Source organism: Carettochelys insculpta, chromosome 3 (genome assembly GCF_033958435.1).
Source record: "Carettochelys insculpta isolate YL-2023 chromosome 3, ASM3395843v1, whole genome shotgun sequence".
In the NCBI taxonomy this organism is placed as follows: Eukaryota; Metazoa; Chordata; order Testudines; family Carettochelyidae; genus Carettochelys; species Carettochelys insculpta.
In genome coordinates, this window is record NC_134139.1 from 55,392,911 (window position 1) to 55,415,522 (window position 22,612).

General features: G+C 45.4%; 1 protein-coding gene across 1 annotated transcript in view; it reads right to left on the reverse strand.

Moving 5' to 3' along the window:
• DNAH14 (dynein axonemal heavy chain 14) overlaps positions 1-22,612 on the reverse strand; it is a gene marked incomplete at its 5' end in the record, with an annotated part of 447,359 nt that overhangs the window by 90,593 nt on the left and 334,154 nt on the right. The window contains 4 exons of the mRNA XM_074988409.1: positions 206-421; positions 15,952-16,092; positions 16,410-16,505; positions 18,735-18,866. Coding sequence (XP_074844510.1) covers positions 206-421; positions 15,952-16,092; positions 16,410-16,505; positions 18,735-18,866 — 585 coding nt within the window. The remainder of the gene's footprint in view (positions 1-205; positions 422-15,951; positions 16,093-16,409; positions 16,506-18,734; positions 18,867-22,612) is intronic.

Below are 22,612 nucleotides of genomic sequence, written 5' to 3' on the forward strand. Positions count from 1 at the left end.
ACATAAAAAGATATAAACAATGTGATGCAACAAAACTATCTACATTGTAAATAATCTCAGTAAAATGTGGCCCTCTGAATTTTACTCTTAGTAAATTAGCTTTGGAATCAAGTGCTCTGAAAAGGGTAAGTTCTGGTAAAGCCTTTGACATAAAAAAAAATAAAAAAAAATTAACAATGCCCCTCACCATCTGCACATACACTACCTCACTTTTTTCTGTCATTGCTGTTATTAGAGAATAATTTGGAGATACTGGAATGGTGTGCTCATTACACAGTCTCAGACTTTCATTTATTAGCTGCTGACGATATCCTGCTGATAGCACTCCACCATAGATGATGCATGCTGCTGAAACAAGGGCATCACCCACAATACCTCGCAGCCTTTCGTCCAGGTTATTAATGGATTCTTTCCATCGCTCCTAACACATTCAAATGAAATATTACATTTACAGAAAAAATGTTACTGCCTCTAATAGTATGCAATCTGCATTTTAATCATGTAGTATCAAAATTTACTGTTTAAAATTATGTAAAATAGGAATTGTGAGTGTGATTAAAGTCATCTTTGCAAGTGTGGACTATGGAAATGTTTTAAGGTACAGCTGTAATGGTACCTATTAGTCATAGTAGGAAAGGCTTCTTCTTCCTCTTCAGAACAAGTGATTAGAATACTGTTATACCTGAGAGAGGGAGGGAACTGAGGTGTAACTGTTGAAATGTGGGAAAATTGTTTTATCATGGAAGAAAAATCCTCAGAAAGATGATAGGTAAATAAAGAAAAAATAGTCACTTGCCTTCTCATAATTGTTGTTCTTCAAGATGTGCTGTCCATATCCATTCCAATCAGGTGTGTGCATACATGCATGCATGCCAGCTGGAAGGTTCTTCCCTAAGTAACATTTGTTGGGTCGGTCTGGGTACCTCCTGAAGTGGTGCCCTCATGGCATTCAGTATATGACCTACTGATCTACTATCCCTGTAGCTTCTTCTTGCCAGCTACTCTGATAGGCTGTGTCTACACTACCACCTTCCTTCGAAGGAAGGATGGTAGTTAGAGTGTTGGGAGTTTACTAATGAAGTGCTGCCATGCATAGGCAGCACTTCATTAAGCAAATTCTGCCAGCCAGCGGCAACTCCGCAGTTTTAAACTTTGAAGTACCAGCATGCGTCTAGCCACGGCGCACCCACCGGTACTTCAAAGTGCCAGGGAAACTTCAAAGTCCCCTTACCCCTCAAAATTTTGTATTTTGTGCACTGTGGTTAGACGCGTGCCAGTACTTCGAAGTTTAAAACTTCGGCGTTGCCGGGGATGGGGGGGTGGGATTTGCTTAATGAAGTGCTGCCTATGCATGGCAGCACTTCATTAGTAAACTCCCAACACTCTAATTACCATCCTTCCTACAAAGGAAGGTGGTAGTGTAGACAAGCTCATAGAGAGGTAGAAGTGTGGGCATTGGAATGGATACAAACAATACATCCTAAAGAACAACAGTTACAAGAAGGTGAGTAACCATTTTTTCTTCTTGGAGAACTTGTTCATGTCAACTCCAATCTAGTGACTCCCAAACCAAAGTTTTGGAGGTGGAATCAGAGTTCACATGATCACAGATTGGAACACAGATCTGGCAAAGACTGCATCATGCTGGGAGATAGCATGAAATGTAAAGGTGTGTATGAAGGACTATGTGCTGTTTTGCATATTTGCTGAATAGGAACATATACCAGGAATGTTGCTGAAGAAGCCTGAACTCTGTTGGTGTGCGCAGTGAATAGGAGGACAGGCAACTATGTCAGGTAATAGCTCTCCCAGATCCAGGATATGATCAACAACAAAATCCATTGGAAAGACACTGGGAGGTTCTTTGTTCTGTCTGCCACAATGACAAACATTTGGGTAGACTTCTGTAATGGTTTTGTTGTTTCAGTGTAAAAGGTGAGTGCTCTGTGGATGTCCAATGAATGAAGCCTCTGCTCCTGATGTGTGAGTGGCTTAAGACAGAATATTGGAAGGAAAAGGATCTTGTTGATGTGAAATTATGAGACAACTTTCAGGAGGAAAGCAGGAGGAGACCTGACGAACTTTGTCCTTATAGAATATGGTGTTAGCAGGTTCTTATTTTAGGGCCTTGAGCTCAGTTACCCTCTGGGCTGAGGTTATCCATCTTGTATGAAAGGTAATGCAGAGATCAAATTGCCAATTATTCAGATGGTGGCCCCATAAACTCAGAAAGAACCAGATTGAAGTCCCAGGCTAGAACCAGCTGCAGGACATGCGGATATAGTTTGTTGAGACTATTCAGGAAATGCCTGACCATAAGGTTGGCAAAGACTGATTGGCCATTTGTGCCTGTATGGAAGGCAGAGAGGGTGGCAAAACGAACCCTTGCTGAGATCACCCAGACAGTCGATGCTACTTGAGATGGAGAAAGCAGTCTAATTTAAGTGGAATAGAAGTGAGTATTGGGGATGGACAGCACTGTGCCCACTAGACTGAAAACCTTTCACTTGGTGAGCTAAGTAACACTGTTGGAAGGTTTCCTTCTACCAAGAACTTGTCTAACCTTATCTGAGCATGAAAGCTACCTCAGGTTCAGCCATGGACCTTCCACAGCATGAGGTGCAATGACTTCAGGTGCTGGAGGAAGCTGTGCTCCTGGGTTACTAGCTAAGAGTTTCCACTGACATGCTGAGCACAGCTGTGCACCCGTGTTGGTGGGGCCATTCCTTCATGATCAATATCACAGAAGTTCATTCCTGCCATATTTTAAGGAACACTATGTGAATGAGAGGGACAGGCAGAAAGCTGCATAGGAGATGACCTCTCCATGGAAGGAGGAATGTGTCCATGATGGAGCCTGGGCTTGATTAGAGAGCAAAACTGCTGAAACTTCCTCTGGCAAAGAGGTCTACTTGGGTAAATACCACAGTTGGAAGATGTACTTTGTGATATCTGGGTATAGGGGAAACTTGTGGCTGTGGAACAATCTGCTGAAGCAGTCCGCTAATTTCTTCTGCATTCCTGGAAGGTACAGTGCTTGTAGGTGTATTGAGTGGTTTACATTACAGTCTCGCAGCCTGAAGGCTTGCCAGCACAAGGGAGAGGCACACGCACACCTATTTGTTGATATAATACAACATCATGGTGTTGTCTATCAGCAATGGCATGCATGTCCTTGACTACAGGTCCCAAAACATTTGACATGCCAGGCAATGTTCCCTCTAATTTTTTCCATCAGTGTGAGGATTGAATTTTGGTAGGTGCACCAATTTAGAGCTAGTGTGTGAACATGTGCTGCCAGTACAAAAAAACAGATAGGTATTTTTAAAAGTTCACAGATATAGAAGAAAGAATGTTAAAATAAGGGACAATTAATAAGGTTCACTGCTTAAGATGTGTGGTTACTATATCAAATAAAGGCTATGTCTACACATGCCCCAAACTTCGAAATGGCCATGCAAATGGCCATTTCGAAGTTTACTGATGAAGCGCTGAAATGCATATTCAGCGCTTCATTAGCATGCGGACGGCAGCGGCGCTTCGAAATTGATGAGCCTTGCCGCCGCGCGGCGCGTCCAGACGGGGCTCCTTTTCGAAAGGGCACCGCCTACTTCGAAGTCCCCTTATTCCCATGAGCTCATGGGAATAAGGGGACTTCGAAGAAGGTGGCGTCCTTTCGAAAAGGAGCCCCGTCTGGACACGCCACGCGGCGGCAAGGCTCGTCAATTTCGAAGCGCCGCTGCCGCCCGCATGCTAATGAAGCGCTGAATATGCATTTCAGCGCTTCATTAGTAAACTTCGAAATGGCCATTTGCATGGCCATTTCGAAGTTTGGGGCACGTGTAGACACAGCCAAAAAGAAAATTAACACTACCCTTGCAGTACATGTATTTTATCATCCTTTCTAATAACTCAAGCTAGTAAGCACACCAAAATGTGGCATACTCAAAACAGCTACATAAAACAAATGCACAACCATTTAAATAGAAAGATAAAAACATGCACCTGACGTTCAACTGAACAATTAATTCCCACTGCAAATCACTTAATCTTCATGGAAAGCTGCTCTCAAAAATAAAGCACTGCCAAACAATCCTGGCCACTGCAACACCAGAGCTGGGTCTGGGATACGACAAGTTAGAAAATACAGAGTGATACTGCAAATCAAACTTTAAAGCTGCAGTACCTGTTGCAAAACAAAGATAAATCCAAACATTGTAAGGAGCTGGTGGATGTAGCATTGATTTTAGGAACCATCTCAATAAATTATGGGCCAGTTAAGTTTGACTTTCCTCTCTCCCATGCCACCCCTCAGAGATCAGTCAATGGAATAATCTTTCACTCACTCTTTTGCCCATTCATAACGTTTATCCCGAGAGGCCCAACAGTTTCCTTCCCCTTCTTAAATTAATCCACCAAACTCCTAATGACTCTCCCACAACGCTTTGCTAAATTCAGCATCCCACTCAGTGGTGTAACCTGGACGGTCATATGCTTTCCTATGCCTCATTCATCTAAGTGACATATATTTAGCTTTTCTAGTCATTGTTTCCTAAAACAGCTCCCATTCTGTCATTCTTCTACAAATGTCCTCTCGTCCATCAGAACCTGGATGGCCCGCCCTTTTCCTGCTCTGCCCCCCTCCTAAACCCCCACCAGCCTGGCTGGAGATTACCTGGGATAGGAGCCAGGCAGCATAAGGCAGCAGCAGCTGCAGGGGATTGCAGCCTCCCTCCCCCAACACTCACCATGTGGCACTCCAACATGTCCTCTGAGCCCGCTGAGCCCTGTTTCTCTGTGAGTGGCTGGAGGCCTTCTAGCCACTTGTGGAGAAGTGGGGCTCAGCAGGCTGGGAGACTGAGGTGGAACACTGTGTGGTGAGTGCATGGACTGGGGGGATGTGATCCCCTGGGGCTGCCGCTGTAACCATCCATGCCACCACCCTCTGTCCCAGATAATCCTCCCTGTCCTGGGCCAGGCAGGAGGGGGAGGGATCTTGGGCTGAGCACGGATGGGTAGGGGGTATCTTGTGGCTGAGCCACGGGAGGGGTGGGTGGTTTCGGCTGATGGGAGATGTGCTTGGGCAGAGCGGGGGACTGTGTTTGGTCGGGGGGGGTTCAGTCTGAGCAGGATGCAGGGAGTCCTTGGGTTGAGCGGGAGTAGGGTGGAAGAGCTGTTCAGGGAGTCGAGGGGGCAAACCAGGGTGGGGGGGAGTTGCTATGCCAATGCAGTTCCAGCAGCCACAGCTCTAGTGGCTGTGGTCTCAGTGGTCCTAGCTGTGGTGTTAGCCCAGTCCGATCTGGGCCCCACCAGCAAGGTAAAATAACCTGGCCCCAGGGTAATCTTCCACCTCCCCATACACACTGCACCTTGCCCCCGCTCCACTTCCAGGCCCCTGCCCTGCCTCCTGTACCTCCCCATCCCAATACCTTGCTCTCATCTTTATTAACCCTGATGCCTTGCTCTGGGTTCCCCACATACCCTAATCCTTATTCCTGAACCTGACATCCTCATCACTCTATCCTAACTTCTGAAACCTCACACATTGCAAATCCCTTGCCTTGAGCCACTCATGCACGCCAGCCCTGATTCCTGCATCTCTATGTCCCCAGCACCCTACCCGAACTTCTGCACTCTCTATACACTCAAATTCTGTACCCTGCACAACTCATATACCCCACCTGATTTCTGCATCCCAACATCCACAGCCCACTACCCTGAGCCTCCTGTACTCTATCCCACTTTTTTTGAATTATTTCTAAAGAAATCTATGAATCAATTAGTATCTTAAACTGAGCCATGCTTGGATAATGTGCATTTTAGTGTGTTCACTAGCTTGAGTTGTTAGAAAAGATGATAATGCAGATAATAAAGGTACTCCAAGAGCAGTATTCTTTTTATTTGATTTCATATTAAATAATGATCTTAAGCATTGCTCTTTGTTAATTTTCTCTTATTTTAATATATTTTCTTCCACATCTATGGACGGTTTACAATACATGTTCATATCTAAGTTTTTTGTTTGTACTGGTGGTACACATTCACGTACTACCTCAGTATTAGTGATGCACATAATTTAACCCAACGAAAAGAAAATTAAACCCATCCAAGGATGGAAAATATTAGAGGGGACACAGATTCCATGCTCTGCACAATGTCAGGAAAAGCCCCCCATGCAAGCTTAGGGCTGGGGGCATGTAGGAGAGCCTTGGGTGTGTGACAGCCAGGAACCCAGTGTATAGGGCAGGTCGGAGCGGGGAAGAGGGGTAGGGCAGCAGGGGCCTGGTGGGCATGGGCACAGCACCATCATCAGGGATTCTGGGGGAGAGAGGCAGAGCTAGGCTGGCTGGAGGGAGAGCAGGGGAAAAGGGAGGGAGGGGCAGGGTCAGATGGAGAGCTGGGGGGAGAGGGGCAGGACCCACTGAGGGTGGGGGGTTGTCCATGTTTATGAAAAAAGCTCACCCCCTCAGCAGAGCTACATTCTTCCTTCAATGATTGGATTTGCTCTCCCAGCCACACCTCTGCCTACCCTCTCTCTCCAGCTGCAGAACTGGGGCCTGAATGGCTGGTACTGCTTGGACTATGGAACTGCACCTGAGTGATCTAGAAGCCTGGAGATACTGATCACAGCTTCTAACCAATTTTAGCGGGGCAGGGGCCAATACACGTATAAAATGGTGTTCCCAGTTCCCACAGCCCAGCTAGAGCTGTGAGAGAATCACTCTCCCTCCTCTTCCTGCCAGGGCAGCGTAACTGAAGCTTGGAAAAAATCACTCTTCCCTCCTCTCTTCCTGCTTCCCAGACACAGCTGGAACTAGAAGAGCTTTCCCCTGCTCTCTGCCTGCCTTAGCAGCACAACAGCTAGGACTGTAGGGAAACAGCAGTTGCAGAATGTCCAATCTCTTTACAGTTGTGGCACACAGCCCAGCTGGTGCTGGGAGTCCTGGGATGCTCTAAAGTTAGCTTACCACCCCCAAGAACCTCACTTACCCCATATTTCCCCTCAACACTTTATTTTCGTGTCCTCTTTCCACAGCAGCACCTAATTAGTGGAGCCACATCTGAGTGATTCCACTAATTAGGTTGGCAGCACTTCTTTCCCTTCTGTGCAGCTGCCCAACTGCACGTTAGAGAAAACTAATATGCCAGGCATACTGCTCTCAACTCTCTGATGCTGTGAAGAGTGAAGTCCAGAATCCAGACCAGAGTCCCTATATTCTGATATAGCCTAAATGTGCTTCCCAGCCCAAGTCTGTGACTTCTTTCACAAGTGAAAGGGATGGCTAAGGGTTGATAAAGGGGTCCCCTGACCACACTACCCATGAGTCAAGCCACCACAGTAGGGAGTTGAGCACTGGGCAAGGTTGGGTGACAATCCTGCCCAAATTGTCCTGGGTTCACCAGTATGCTGATGCTAGCCATGAGTCTGAGTTTGGTGTGCTGTACCACAAAGGTACACATTGCCATGTTTCCTAGAAGCTTCAGACAACGTCTTGCTGTGATGGTCGGAAATTGCTTGAGATTTCAATGATATTATCCAAGGCGTAAAACCTGGCTTCCAGGAAGTATGCCCTGGCCTGTGTTGAATATGGGGTATGGGTAGATTTCCTCACATTCAGAAGACAGCCCAGTCTGTTGGCCGTTGGTCTTAAAATGTTGACTTGGACCTGCACTTGTGCCCTGGAGCAGCCCTTGATCAGCTAGTCATTGAGGTATGGAAACACCTGTACCTGTCACTTGCACAGGAATGTGGCCCTGGCTGCCAAATATTTGGTAAATACTCGAGGAACAGCTGAAAGACCAGACAGGAGAACCGGGAACTGGCATTGAATGTTGCTGACTGCAAACCTGATGTACTTCCTGTAGGATGGAGTTATTGCTATGTGAAAGTATGCGTTCTTCAAATCAAAGGCAGCATAACAGCTCCCTGAATCCAAAGAATGGATAATGGAGGCCAAAGAAACCATGCAGAATTTGAGTTTCTTCATGAACTTCAAGTTACAGAGGGGGAGGTGTAGGTGGGATATTAGGAAAAACTATTTCACCAGGAGGGTGGTAAAACACTGGAATGGATTATCTACAGACGTGGTGGAATCTCCATCCCTAGAGGTTTTTGACAAAGTCCTGGTTAGGATGATTTAGATAGTGTTGACCCTGATTTAGGTAGGGGACTGGATTCGATGATCTCCAGAAGTCCCTTTCAGCCCTAGGATTCTGTGATTCTAACTTGCAGGTCTAGAATGGGTCTAAGAGCACCGTTGACCTTCAGTATTAGAAAATAATAATTGGAAAAGAAAGAAAAACCCTTGCTCTTCAGCTCCTGAGAACCTGTTCCACTGTTCCCAGAGACAGGAGCATATGCACTTCTTGGATGAGGAGCTGCTTGTGAAAAGCATTCCTAAAGAAGGCTTGGTAGGGGGATAGAAGGGTGGAAGAGAAGAGAATTGGAGTGAGTATCCCTTTTCTACTGTGTGGAGTACCTACCAGTTTGATGTGATACAGGTCCACGCAGGGCAGAAAGGGGACAGTCATGGGGAAAAGGAAATGTGGGTTGGATGGGATCCAGTCCATGTACTGGTGCACTGTCTTCGATTACCCTACAAAAGCCTGTTTCTCTTCAGGCTGGCCAGCAGTGTCCCCTCTAATTTCCATCTGAGTGGAATGAATTCTCTTATGTGCACTAATGTGGAGGTTGTGTGTGACACATCACATTCATATTGGTGCACAACATAAAATTTGTGGGGATAAGTGGTTCTGAGTGTGGGAGGGCAAAGGGTTGGGATGCAGGTGTGGGAGGGCTTCAGTTGGGGGGGCAAGAGCTACAGTGGGGCTGGGTGGGAGGAATGAGGCCTGGGACAGGGGATTGTAGTGCAAGGGCTCTGGCTGGGGATGAAGGCTCTGGGGTGGGGCTGAGGTGAGGGATTTGAGGTACTGCAGCGGGGATCGAGGCTTGGGGTGGGGTGAAGGAGGGGTACAGGCTCTGGGCTAGAGGTGTGAGCTTTGAGGTGCAGGAGGGTGCTCAGGGCTAAGAGGGTCTCAAGGTTGGGGCTTGGACTTATCTTGGTGGCTCCCTGCTGGGGACTGTGAGGAGGGGCCCTTTTCCCCCAGCTGTAGCAGCTCAGAAGTGGGACCAGTGCGGAGGGGCTCTCTTTTCCCAACTGCAGCAGCTCAGCATTGGTACCAGTGGGGTGGACCTCCCTGCTGCTGGGCCAAATAGCTTCAGGGCTTGAGGAGGGAGATCACTTGCCAGCAATTCCCTGAGCCCCTGTGTGGGGTTTAATGGGAGATTGTGTGGCTATGCAGCTTAAGGAGAACTTAGCTGGTCAGAGCCCAGGTCTGAGGACGCATGTGGTCATTTTCTGTTGATTGTGTTCCTCCTCTGTAAAAAGTTTTGATGGTTCTGAAGCTGGTAGGAGCATGAGGAGATTGCAATCTAAAGTAGTCCCATTGTGTTGAGGCAGTATGGCAGCCCCATAATTTGAGAGTGCTCTCAAGTTCTTTACTCCGTCCAGCCTTTTGCCCATTTTTTTGGAAAAAGAGAGCCGAATCCTTGAATGGGAGGTCCCGAATAGTCTCTTGGACCTCATATAGCAGGCCTGAGACCTGAAGCCAGGAGCCCTTCCTCATACCTATGTCTATGGCTATCATGCAAGTAGTGGTATCTGCTCCATTGAGTGCAGCCTGTAGCATAGCTTGCAAAATGAGCTTCCTCTCCACCATCAGAGCTGAAAACTCAGTGCAGGAATCTTGTGGCAACACCCAGGCAAATTTCGCCATAGTCCCAGGTGTACTGTAGCAGTAACTGTTGATGATGGCTGCTGATTAGAGATGTGGAACTGCAATTTGCCAAGGGAGTACACCTTTCTGCTGTACTGGTCAAGCTGTTTTGCCCCCCGATTTTGGGGAGGGTCCCTGGAAGCCTTGGTGCTCACATTGTTTGGCAGCATCCACCATGAGAGAATCAGGTGGGGGATGGGTGCACTAATGCTTGTAGTCTTTCAGGGGCACAAAGTGGTGCCTTTCATTGAGCTTAGCTGTCAGGGGCAATGAAGCTATGGCCTGCCACAAAGATTTTGTGGTGTCAAAAATGGTCTTTTGAGAGGCAAGGCAATAGGTGGAGGCCAAGAGGGGGTGAGAATATTCACCATTGGATCTGCATCCTACAGTATGTCCTGTTCCTCAGGCCTTAGGCATCCAACCACAACTGTTGGAGAAACACATTGTTCTCCAAGGCTGGGGCTGTAGGCATGCCCACCAGTGTCTTGTCTGGTCAGGATGAGGAAGAGACTCCGTAATGGGTGGCTGCTCTCTTCCTTCTGCTCTCAAACGGTCCCATGCCACCTGAATTTTTTGGGCTGGTGCCAATGCCTATGTTGTCACAACCCTCAGCATCAGGACTACATGCACCAGGGGTCAGCAACCCCCATGTGCATGCCACTCTTCGCATGCGAGCCGATTTTCATTGGCACGGGAGGTGGGAGCTCAACCCCATCCCTCCACCCCCACATAGCTGTGAGCTTTGTCAAAGCTCTGACACCTGTGGCTTAACAAAAGACAGCTAATGCTACCAACCACCACCTAAACAGTAAAACTCTGCATCTTTGTTTATTAATGAAGGTGTTTTAAGGACTACTAGTGACTTTAAAAAGTATCACTGATACTTGGACTGTACATAGAGATCATTAGGTCAAATTTTGGCTCTCTGCCTCAGGAAGGTTGCTGACCCCTGATATACACTAAGAACATAAGAATGGCCATACTGGGTCAGGCCACAGGTTCATCCAGCCCAGTATCCCGTCTGCCAACAGTGGCCAATGCCAGGTGCCCCAGAGAAGGAGAACAGAAGACAATGATCAAGTGATTTATCTCCTGCCATCCATCTCCTGCCCTTGTACTGAAGGCTCGGGCACCATACTTTACCCCCCGGCTAATAACCATCTATGGACCTAACCCGCAAAAATTTATCGAGCTCTTTTTTAAACCCTAATAGAGTCCTGGCCTTCACAGCCTCCACCGGCAAGGAGTTCCACAGGTTGACTGTGCGCTGTGTGAAGAAAAATTTCCTTTTGTTAGTTTTGAACCTACTACCCATCAATTTCATTTGGTGTCCCCTAGTTCTTGTATTATGGGAAAAGGTAAATAATTTTTCTATATTCACTTTCTCCACACCATTCATGATTTTATATAACTCTATCATATCGCCCCTCAATTGCCTCTTTTCCAGACTGAAAAGTCCCAGTCTCTCTAGCCTCTCCCCATATGGGACCCGTTCCAAACCCCTAATCATCTTAGTTGCCCTTTTCTGAACCTTTTCTAATGCCAATATATCTTTTTTGAGGTGAGGAGACCACATCTGCACACAGTACTCAAGATGTGGGCGTACCATAGTTTTATATAGGGGAAGTATGATATCTTTTGTCTTATTATCTATCCCTTTTTTAATAACTCCAAACATCCTATTTGCTTTACTAACTGCCGCTGCACACTGCGTGGATGTCTTCAGGGAACTATCCACTATAACTCCAAGATCCCTTTCCTGATCTGTCGTAGCTAAATTTGACCCCATCATGTTGTACGTGTAATTTGGGTTATTTTTTCCAATGTGCATTACCTTACGCTTACCCACATTAAATTTCATTTGCCATTTTGCTGCCCAATCACTCAGTTTGCTGAGATCTTTTTGTAGTTCGTCACAATCCTTTTTGGTTTTGACTGTCCTGAACAACTTGGTGTCACCTGCAAACTTTGCCACCTCACTGCTTACCTCATTTTCTAGATCATTGATGAACAAGTTGAACAGGATCGGTCCCAGGACTGACCCCTGGGGAACACCACTAGTTACCCCCCTCCATTGTGAAAATTTACCATTTATTCCAACCCTTTGTTTTCTGTCTTTTAACCAATTCCCGATCCATGAAAGGATCTTTCCTCCTATCCCATGACCGCCTAATTTACATAAAAGCCTTTGGTGTGGGACCGTGTCAAAGGCTTTCTGGAAATCTAGGTATATTATGTCCACTGGCTGCCCCTTGTCTGCATGTTTATTAACCCCTTCAAAGAATTCTAATAGATTAGTTAGACACGACTTCCCTCTGCAGAAACCATGCTGACTTTTGCCCAACAATTTGTGCTCTTCTACGTGCCTTGCAATTTTATTCTTTACTATTGTTTCTACTAATTTGCCTGGTACTGATGTTAGACTTATCGGTCTATAATTGCCAGGGTCTCCTCTAGAGCCTTTTTTAAATATTGGCGTTATATTGGCCATCTTCCAGTCATTGGGTACCGAAGCAGATTTAAAGGATAGGTTACAAACCACTGTTAATAACTCCGCAATTTCACATCTGAGTTCTTTCAGAACCCTTGGGTTCTTTCAGAACTCCTGGTCCTGGAGACTTGTTACTATTCAGCTTATCAATTAACTCCAAAACCTCCTCTAATGTCACTTCAATCTGGGAGAGTTCCTCAGATTTGTCACCTAAAAAGGCTGGCTCAGATTTAGGAACCTCTGTAACATCCTCCGCCGTGAAGACTGAAGCAAAGAAATCATTTAATCGCTCCGCAATGGCACCGTCTTCCTTGATGGCTCCTTTTATATCTTTATAGTCCAAGGGCCCCACTGCTTTTTTAGTGGGCTTCCTGCTTCTAATGTATTTAAAAAACATTTTACTATCATTTTTTGCATTTTTGGCTAGCTGTTCCTCAAAATCTTTTTTGGCTTTTCTTACTACGTTATGACACTTAATTTGGGAGTGTTTATGTTCCTTTCTATTTTCCTCACTAGGATTTGACTTCCACTTTTTAAAAGCTGCCCTTTTCTCTCTCACTGCCTTTTTAACATGGCTGTTAAGCCATGGTGGTTCTTTGTTAGGTCTCTTACTGTGTTTTTTTATTTGGGGTATACATTTAAGCTGGGCCTCTAGTATGGTGTCTTTAAACAGTTTCCATGCAGCTTCCATGGATTTTAGTTTAGTTACTCTACCTTTTAGTTTCTGTTTAACTAGCTTCCTCATTTTAGTGTAATTCCCCTTTTTGAAATTAAATGCCGGAGTGTTTGACCGCTGCGGTGTTCTTCCCAACACAGGAATATTAAAAGTTATTATATTGTGGTCACTATTTCCAAGCGGTCCAGTAACAGTTACTTCTTGGACCACATCCTGTGTTCCAGTCAGGACTAGATCGAGAATTGACTCTCCCCTTGTGGGTTCCTGTACTAGCTGCTCCAAGAAGCAGTCATTTAAAGCATCAAGAAGTTTAATCTCTGAGTCCTGTCCTCAGGTGACATGTACCCAATCAATATGGGGATAATTGAAATCTCCTATTATTACTGTGTTTTTTATTTTGATAGCCTCTCTAATCTCACTTAACATTTCAGCATCACTATCACTGTGCTGGTTAGGTGGTCGGTAATATATTCCTAATGCCATACCCATATTAGAGGAATGAATTGCTATCCATAATGATTCTATGGAACATTTTGATTCCTTTAGGATTTTTGCTTCATTTGATTCTATATTATCCTTCACATATAGTACCACTCCGCCACCCGCACGACCTGTTCTGTCTTTCCGATATAATTTATATCCCGGTATGATAGTGTCCCACTGATTGTCCTTATTCCACCATGTTTCTGTGATGCCTATTAAGTCAACTTCCTCCTTTGATATGAGGTACTCCAGTTCACCCATCTTATTAGACAGACTCTAGCATTTGTGTAAAAGTACTTTAAAAAACTACCACTATTTATATGTCCGCCTTTCACAGACGCGTTGGATTTTTTATATGCGATTGTTTCACATCTGATCTTGCCCATATATTATTTCCCACGTTCCCTACCTGACTAACTTCTAGGGAATCCCTATCTATGGAGCCTCATGTAAGAGAAGTCTCCGTCCGATCCAGGTGCTCCCCCGCACCAATCGGCTTTCCCCCACCTCTTAGTTTAAAAACTGCTCTACGACCTTTTTAATGTTTAATGCCAGCAGTCTGGATCCACCTTGATTTAGGTGGAGCCCGTCATTCCTGTATAGGCTCCCCCTACCCCAAAAGTGTCCCCAGTTCCTAATAAATCTAAACCCCTCTTCCCTACACCATCGTCTCATCCACGCATTGAGACTCTGAAGTTCTGCCTGTCTACCTGGCCCTGCGCGTAGAACTAGAAGAATTTCAGAGAATGCCACCATAGATGTTCTGGACTTCAGTCTCTTTCCTAGTAACCTAAATTTGGCCTCCAGAATATCTCTTCTACCCTTCCCTATGTCATTGGTACTGACATGTACCACGACCACCGGCTCCTCCCCAGCACTGCCCGTAAGTCTGTCTAGATGCCTCGAGAGATCCGCAACCTTCGCACCAGGCAGGCAAGTCACCATACGGTTCTCCCGGTCATCACAAACCCAACTATCTATATTTCTAATGATCGAATCCCCCACTACTAAAACCTGCTTCTTCCTAACAGCTGGCGCTCCCTCCCCCAGAGAAGTATCCTCGGCGCGAGAGGATACCATAGCACCCTCTGGAAGGAGGGTCCCAACTATGGGATGGTTTCCCTCTGCTCCCATTGACTGCTCTCCTTCCCTGAGCCTTTCATCCTCCGTAACAGCATCAGGATTGTCAGATTGGAGGTGGGACAGCCCTACTATGCCCCGGAAAGTCTCATCAACAAACACCTCTGCCTTCCTTAGCTCCTCCAGTTCAGCCACCCTGGCCTCCAAAGCACGCCCTCAGTCTCTGAGGGCCAGGAGCTCCTTGCATCGAGTGCACACATACGCCACCCGCCCACAGGGTAGGTAGTCACACATATTGCACTTGACACAATAAACAGGATAGCCCCCACTCTGCTGCTGGGCTTCTGCCTCCATTTCCTACTCTAATTATATATGAGGGTTTAATTAAATGTTTCAGATAGAGATTGTTATAAAGGATTTAAGTTTAAGGGCAATAGAAGTCACTGGCTCCCTCCAAGCTCCCCCTCTCAACTCCCCTCTCAAAACTCCCTCCTGTTAGCACTCACCCTGTTCGCAAGCACCCGGTCGCAAAGCTCCCTGGTCGCTTACTAGTGGGGTTTAAGCGCTCAGCCTCCCTGATAGCTCCTCCCTCTGCCTACAGCTCAGCCAATCAGCACATGATGTTTCGATTCAAACCTAATCAAGACTCACAGCTTCCAACTGCCTGCCTGAGCACACGGCCTTTCAAACAAACACTCAGCTCAGCACTCCAAACTCCAAACAAACAAACAGACACAAGCCCAGAACCCCAAAACACAAGCAGCCACTTACCCCAAGGTGCTTTCATTAGTGCAGGTATCAGCAGCATCAAAAGTGCCATTGATGCCAAAGCCATCACTGATGCTAAAATCACAGTCAGTGACCTTGGTTCTGACCTTGGCTTTGATGTAAACCCCACAGAGTCCAAAAGGGGGCTGCCATTGTGAAAGCCACAGTGCTGCCACAACAAAAGCTCATGGAAATTACATTTGTCACCGGTGGTAAGAAGGAATTGAAGCACTGGCAGGTCAAAAGGGGCTCATGTTGGGTGCCATCAGGGTGTCACTCCAGGGTGCACCTGGACAGACCCAGCAGATACTGATAAGGAAAAAAAATCTTCTGACTGCCATATGTGTGCATGCATGTACCTTATTGGTATTGACATGAACAAGTACTGGAAGAAGAATGGTGGTTTGTTAATGAAAAATGCATTTCAAGTCTTTGCAGTTCTCCTCTTTCTTTGCCCAGGGATAAAATCTAGGTATTAAACTTGACAGGGCAGCACAAAATATCACAAAACCATGGTAAACCATAAGGTAACGTGGGAGAGGGGAAGGATTATGGGAAAATGGGAGGCAGCTTCCCACCTCTGAAAAATTCAAATGAAGTAAAACACCTGTACACTCTTATGCTTGTATGGTCTGAGGCCAAAAAGTAACCAATACAAAAAAAAAGAAGGCAATACCATCTCATCTTCCAGAGCTGTGCTTAATATAGATGCTCTATGTAGACGTTGAGTTGCCACTTGCTTTCGAGTTGCTAGCATTTCTTTCTGTGCTATGCTTTCTTGATAGCTTGCTTCTAAATTCTGTTTATGTGCTTCAATCTAAAAATCAATTAGCAGATTATAGATCAAGATTTTTATTTTCTATTTTGACTAACAGGTGCCTGCCTGTCATATATCAGACTTAATAGACCTACTTCATTATACAGCGCCGACTAAAGTGCATGAGACATCAGACAGGAATTCTACAATCTAAGGACTGCAAGATTGGACCCCAATTCTCTAGTAATGAAGTGATTCCCATTTCTGAAGTGTTTAAAATAATAATAACTTCTACACATTAGGATCTAAGTAAAAACATGAATATTTCCATGCTTGAAAAACTAAGAAATAACTTATAATAATGAGAAATGTCTCACCAAGGCCAGGCTTCTTTGTTTTTCATCCAGTTTTTGATGGGCAAGTCTAAGTACTTCCTGAGCTTCTGTAACCCGGATTTGTTTTGGCTCCACCAACTAAAGAAAAATATGCATCACAGGCTGCACTTCAACTTGAATGAAGAAAATGTGTACAATATGTTAAATATCACCTACAGGAATTATTCAGAAAGCTGAAAAATGACTTCTCCCTACATCTACCTTTCTCCTGCAGACCTCTTGGCTAAAGATTTTGAAAGTTGACCCAACTGATACACTGTGCTTTGGCTGCTAATATATGGAGATCTGTACTGATATGGAATAAAAATCTGCTGGTCCTCTTATTTTCTAATATAGACCTAGACAAGTATACGCTACATGTCCCATTGTTTTATTTTATCCCTTTGTTTAACTTGTAGACATAAGCAAATACCTACTATGACATTGTAGGCTATAGTTATTAATTTAGTTGCATATTACTAAAAAATGTCTCCAAGAAAAATAAACTTCAGCTCTTATACTTAACAGCTACATACTGATATATTTCACATATATTGGAAAGTTGTAGATGGACAGGCTTTGTGTTTCCCTTCAGCTTCTTGTGAGTATGGACTGATTGGAGCTGCAATGTCAGGGATTTTCCTGGTGACACATGCCCCAAGACCTTATTTAAAGGCTATGTTACTTTTCCGACCAAATTAACAAGACGCTTGACATAAGGATAATGCATGTCCTTCTCCAGAACTAGGTCTGCTCAAATGCCTGTCTTCTCAACCCATGCAGATCTCTGGATGGACACAGTTTTCCATGGAGAACAATGGAAATGGGAAATGCAACTGCCTTCACAATGGGGCTGGGGAGCCTCATACAGTTCAGGGGTTATTTTGTTTGTATATATTTGAATATTTATGTAGTACACAGACACTGCATATACACAATACTACTGTGCAGTCTTTGAGTGATAATTGTTGGAATATTTAATCCTAATAAGTATACTGTACACACAGTTCTGTCTTTATACCAGGCGTGTATGTCTATAATGGAAATGTTATCAGTTATGTTATCATATATATTGAACTTAGTCAAACTATATGTGCTGTAAGCAAAGTCTACTGCATCAACTGTTTATAACGTGTGAATTTTATTTAAGAACATTACTATATTGGGCAAACACACTCTTGCCGACAAATTCAAGGCTCAAACTACGTACATCACATGCCCCTGCCGCCAAAATGGACTGAGGGGAATCATGACATGTAATTTTTGTGTCCCACTCCCCAAATTGTGCAGAGTTAACACCTCACAGGTCCTCTTCCAGGACCATGGACATTGCAGGACCAGACAGTCCCAGTGGCTCTGAGCAGGTGCTAGCTGGGACTCATGCTGGGCTGGTGACGGGGACTGGTGGCCCAGCACCAGCCAAGAAGCTGTGGCCCTGGTCAGGACCAGCAGTGGCCAGGGAGATACGGCCAAGACCAAGAAGCAGAAGTCTGGCATTGCCTAGGGAGCTGCTGCCAGAGCTGGGGAGCAGCAGCCCAACAACAACCAGGAGCCAGGAGCCCACAGCTGTGGAGCTGGGAAGCCAGCAACCAAGGAGCATCGACCAGGGAGTGATGGTATGTAGCTGGGAGTGGCCACCAGGGCCAGGAATCCATGACCTGGACCAGAAAGCAAGCAGCTGTGTGGTGGCTGGGAAGCAGCTGGGCCTAGGGCTGGAAGGGGGCCCGTAGCTGGGAGGGGAGCCAGGGAGTAGGGTCAGAGGCCAGCAGAGGGCACTAGCTTCACCCGGTCTGGGAAAATTTCTTGTCTGGGACTATTCAGGTCTGGAGGGTGCTAGACCAGGGAACTACACCCTATAATTTTCACCATTTCTCTGGTTTGAGATTATTGCCTTTAAATGGATTGCACAGATATTTCTAAGAACAGATTTTGATTGATGAGCTTTATTATGACTAAGTATTCGGCAAAGAGGCTGAATCAAAATTGCAGTGGCACAATTGTTTTGTATGAAGGTTCCCACTAACTTAAACACCCCTTTTCACTTATTGTTGAAATGCATTTGTGTATGAAGCAAAAAGAAGTCCTGTGGCACCTTATAGACTAACAGATATTCTGGAGCATAAGCTTTCGCGGACAAAGACCTGCTTTGTCAGATGCCACAGGACTTCTTCCTGTTTTTGTGGATGCAGACTAACTCGGTTACTTCTCTGATATTTGTGTATGAAAGATATTTTAAAAAGAGAAGGTCATCTACCAAATACGTTATTATAGGAACTTGTGTTTAAAAGAATGTTCAGAAATAATGATAACGTTATTAAAATAAGATACCTTTTGTACATCATGGTAGTGATCTAAAGCTAAAATCCACTGACACATGGAGCAACAAGCAATAGACACTAGTCCTACTTTCGATGGGATAAAATCAGGTGATCTTGTATATCGTTTCAACTGTAGAAACACCTAAAAACAAACATGTTAAAATTTAGAACAACAACAAAGTTCCCACAGATATGAAGGTTTATTACAGTATACTTTGTTGCTTAAGAAGATGACTATGCAAAATCTTTTTGTGTGCTTTTTAGCTATGTGAAGATGAGAAAAATACTACACTGGGTAGCATTCTCATTGTCACCTTATACACTAACAGCTATTTTGGAGCATAAGCTTTCATGGGCAAAGACCTGCTTCATCAGATGTCATTGATGTAAATCAGTGGTAATTTTACTGTCTTCAGTTAGATTCACACAAGATTTAAATCATAACATAGTATCAGAGAAATGCACGGCTGGAAGGAACCTTGAGAAATCTTTTATTCCATTCCCCTGTACTGAGGCAGGACCCTGTATTCTTAAACCATCTCTGACACGTCTGTCTAACCTGTTCTTAAAAACATCCACAGAGAGGGATTCTTCAACTTTCCTTGGTAGTCTGTTTCACTACTTAACTCTCCTTACAGTTAAAAAGTTTTTCCTAATATCTGACTTAAATCTTCCATGTTCTATAAAGATATATAGGTGTATTGCAGCCCCAGATAGATGTCGCTGGCTAAAAGTATGAATGGGGAGGCATGCACACCGAGACTGAAATATATATACTGACAAGAACTTAAGAAACTACTGGTTTATTTTTTTTCTAAAAGCATTACTCTCTTCATTTTTTTCTACATATTGAGAGAAAGGGGAAGATTCTATAAGTGGAAAGTAGGATAAATTACAAAGGATGAATATAAGCAAACAATACACATATGCAGGGGCGAGGTTAGAAAGGCAAAGGCACAAAATGAGCTCAAACTAGCTAGAGACACAAAGGGTAACAAGAAGACTTTCTATAAATATATTAGAAGCATGAGGAAGACCAAGGACAGAGTAGGCCCACTGCTCAGTGAGGAGGGAGAAACAATATCAGAAAACTTGGAAATGGCAGAGGTGTTTAACAACTGCTTTGTTTTCAGTCTTCACCAAGAAATCTGATGAAAGAATGCCTAACATAGTGAATGCTAGTGGGAAGGGGCTAGATTTAGAAGATAAAATAAAGAAAGAACAAGTTAAAGATTACTTTAAAAAGTCAGATATCTGCAAGTCAACAGGGCCAGATGAAATGCATCTTAGAATACTGAAGGAACTAACAGAGGAGGTTATCTTGGCCTTTAGCTATCATCTCTAAAAAGTCACGGAAGTCCAGGGAGATTCCAGAAGACTGGAAAAGGGCCCATCTATAAAAAGGAGAACAAGGGAAACCCAGGGAACTACAGACCAGTCAGCTTAACTTCTGTGCTAGGAAAGACAGTGGAGCAAATAATTAAGGAATTCACCTGCAAATATTAATGTGACCATCCATCCCATTTTGGCTACGACAACTCCCTATTTTGGATGCCAGGAAGGCATCTTGGGTTATTTTAACAAAGGGGCTAATTGCCCCATATTTGCATGGGGGAGCAGCTGCCGCCTGATTCCCGGCTCCCCGTGACTTGGAGAAGTTGGAGGCTGGACTAGCGTGGCTGCCACCTGGCTCCCCACAGCTTGCAGGAGTGGGAAGCCAGAATGGAGAGGCTGCACCTGGCTCCCAGCTCCCTGTGGCTTGGGGGAGCTGGGAGCCGGTCCAGTAGGTCTGCAGCTGGCTCTCAGTTCCCTGTAGCTTGGAGGAGCCAGGAGCTGGACCGAAATGGCTGCTGTCTGCCTCCTGGCTCCCTGCAGCTTGGGGGAGCCAGATTGGTGTGGCTGCCACCTGGCTTTCAGCTCCCTGTGTCTGGGGAAGCTCGACTAGCACAGCTCTGTCTGGCTCCCAACTCCTCACAGCTCAGGAGAGCTGGGAGTAGCACAGGTGCCACTGCCAGCCCTTTTCCAGCTCCCTGCAGCTTGGGGGAGCTGTGAGGAGCACCAGTGAGGGAGATCCCCAGAGGGGGGCCACAGCCCCATTCTCAGTGCCCAAAAGCATGAGGCAGCCAGGAGCTACGGCTGACCCCGCAGCCAGGGAGCACCCCGCACCCTTCCCCAGCAGGATGGCAGCCCCCACAGGACAGCCACTGCCTGAATAGGGTGATTATCCATTCTATTTTAGCCAGGACAGCTCCTTCTTTCAGTGGCCAGGATGGCAACTCCCCCTCCTGTATTTAGCCTAGGGGAATATGGTCACCCTAGCAAACATACGGAAGAAAATAAGGTGATAGGTAACAGCCAGCATGGATCTGTAAAGAATAAATCATGCCAAACCAATCAGACAGCTTTCCTTGACAGGATAACGAGTCTTGTGGATAAGGGAGAAGCCATGGATGTGGTACACCTAGATTTTAGTAAGGCATTTTATATGGTCTCGCTTGATCTTCTTATCAGTAAACTGGGCAAATACATCTTAGATGGCTCTGTTATAAGGTTGGTGCATAACTGGCTGGATAACTGTTCTCAGAAGGAAGTTATTAATGGTTCACAATCATGCTGCAAGGGCATAACAAATAGGAGTCTGCAGGGGTCTGTTTTGGGACCGGTTCTATTCAATATCTTCATCAACAATTTAGATATTGGCACAGAGACTAGGCTTAGTAAAATTGCAGCTGATCCCAAGCTAGGACGGGTTGCAACTGCTTTGTAGTATAGGGTCATAATTCAAAATTATCTGGACAAACAGGAGAAACAGTCTGAGGTAAATAGGATGATGTTAAAAAAGGACGAATAGAAGTACTCCGCTTAGGAAGGATTAATCAGTTTCACACATACAGAAAGGGACGCGACTGCCTAGCAAGGAGTATTGCAGAAAGGGATCTAGCGATCATAGTGGACCACAAGTTGAATATGAGTCAACAGTGTGATGCCATTGCAAAAAAAGCAAACATGATTCTGTGATGCATTAACAGGAGTCTTGTGAGCAAGACACAAGTATTCAATTATTGTGTCCAGTTTTGGGCACGTACCACAATCTGTGCATCACAAACACATTCTTCCAAGCGAAGCCACAGCACAGAGTGTCGTGGAGACACCCACGCTCGAAGCACTGGCATCAACTAGATGTGGTCATCACTAGGTGTAATAACCTCAAAAACGTCCTTCTGACATGCAGCTATCATAGTGCTGACTGTGATACAGATCACTCGCTAGTTTGCTCCAAGCTCAAGCTGAGACCCAAGAAGCTGTACCCCTCTAAACCTGCTGGAAGGCCCCACATTGACGCCAGAAAGACGGCAAACTCAGAGAAAGCTGAAAAGTTCAGACAGACCCTCCAGGAATATCTGCGCAGCAGCCCTGGGGGCACCGATGTGACATCCAAATGGCAACATCTGAGGGATACAGTTTACAACATGGCCTTGTCGGTGTTTGGAAGAAGAGCTAGAAACATGAACGACTGGTTCGAAGCTAACTCCGATGAGATGATTCCAGTCATTGAAAAGAAGCACGCTGCACTCCTGGAGTACAAACGCTCACCGAGCCAGAGTACCCAGCAAGCACTTAGAGTGGCCAGAAGAACAGTACAGCAGACAGCCAGGTGCTGTGCCAACAACCACTGGCTCCAGCTATGCAGCAGCATCCAGACCTGTGCTGACTTTGGTAATCTCAGAGGAACGTATGAGGGTATAAAGAAGGCATTAGGACCCACCCAGAACAAGATGGCACCTCTGAAATCCAAATCTGGTGAAGCCATCGCTGACAAAGCCAAACAGATGGAGCGCTGGGTTGAGCACTACTCTGAGCTGTACTCACGCGAGAACGTTGTGGTTG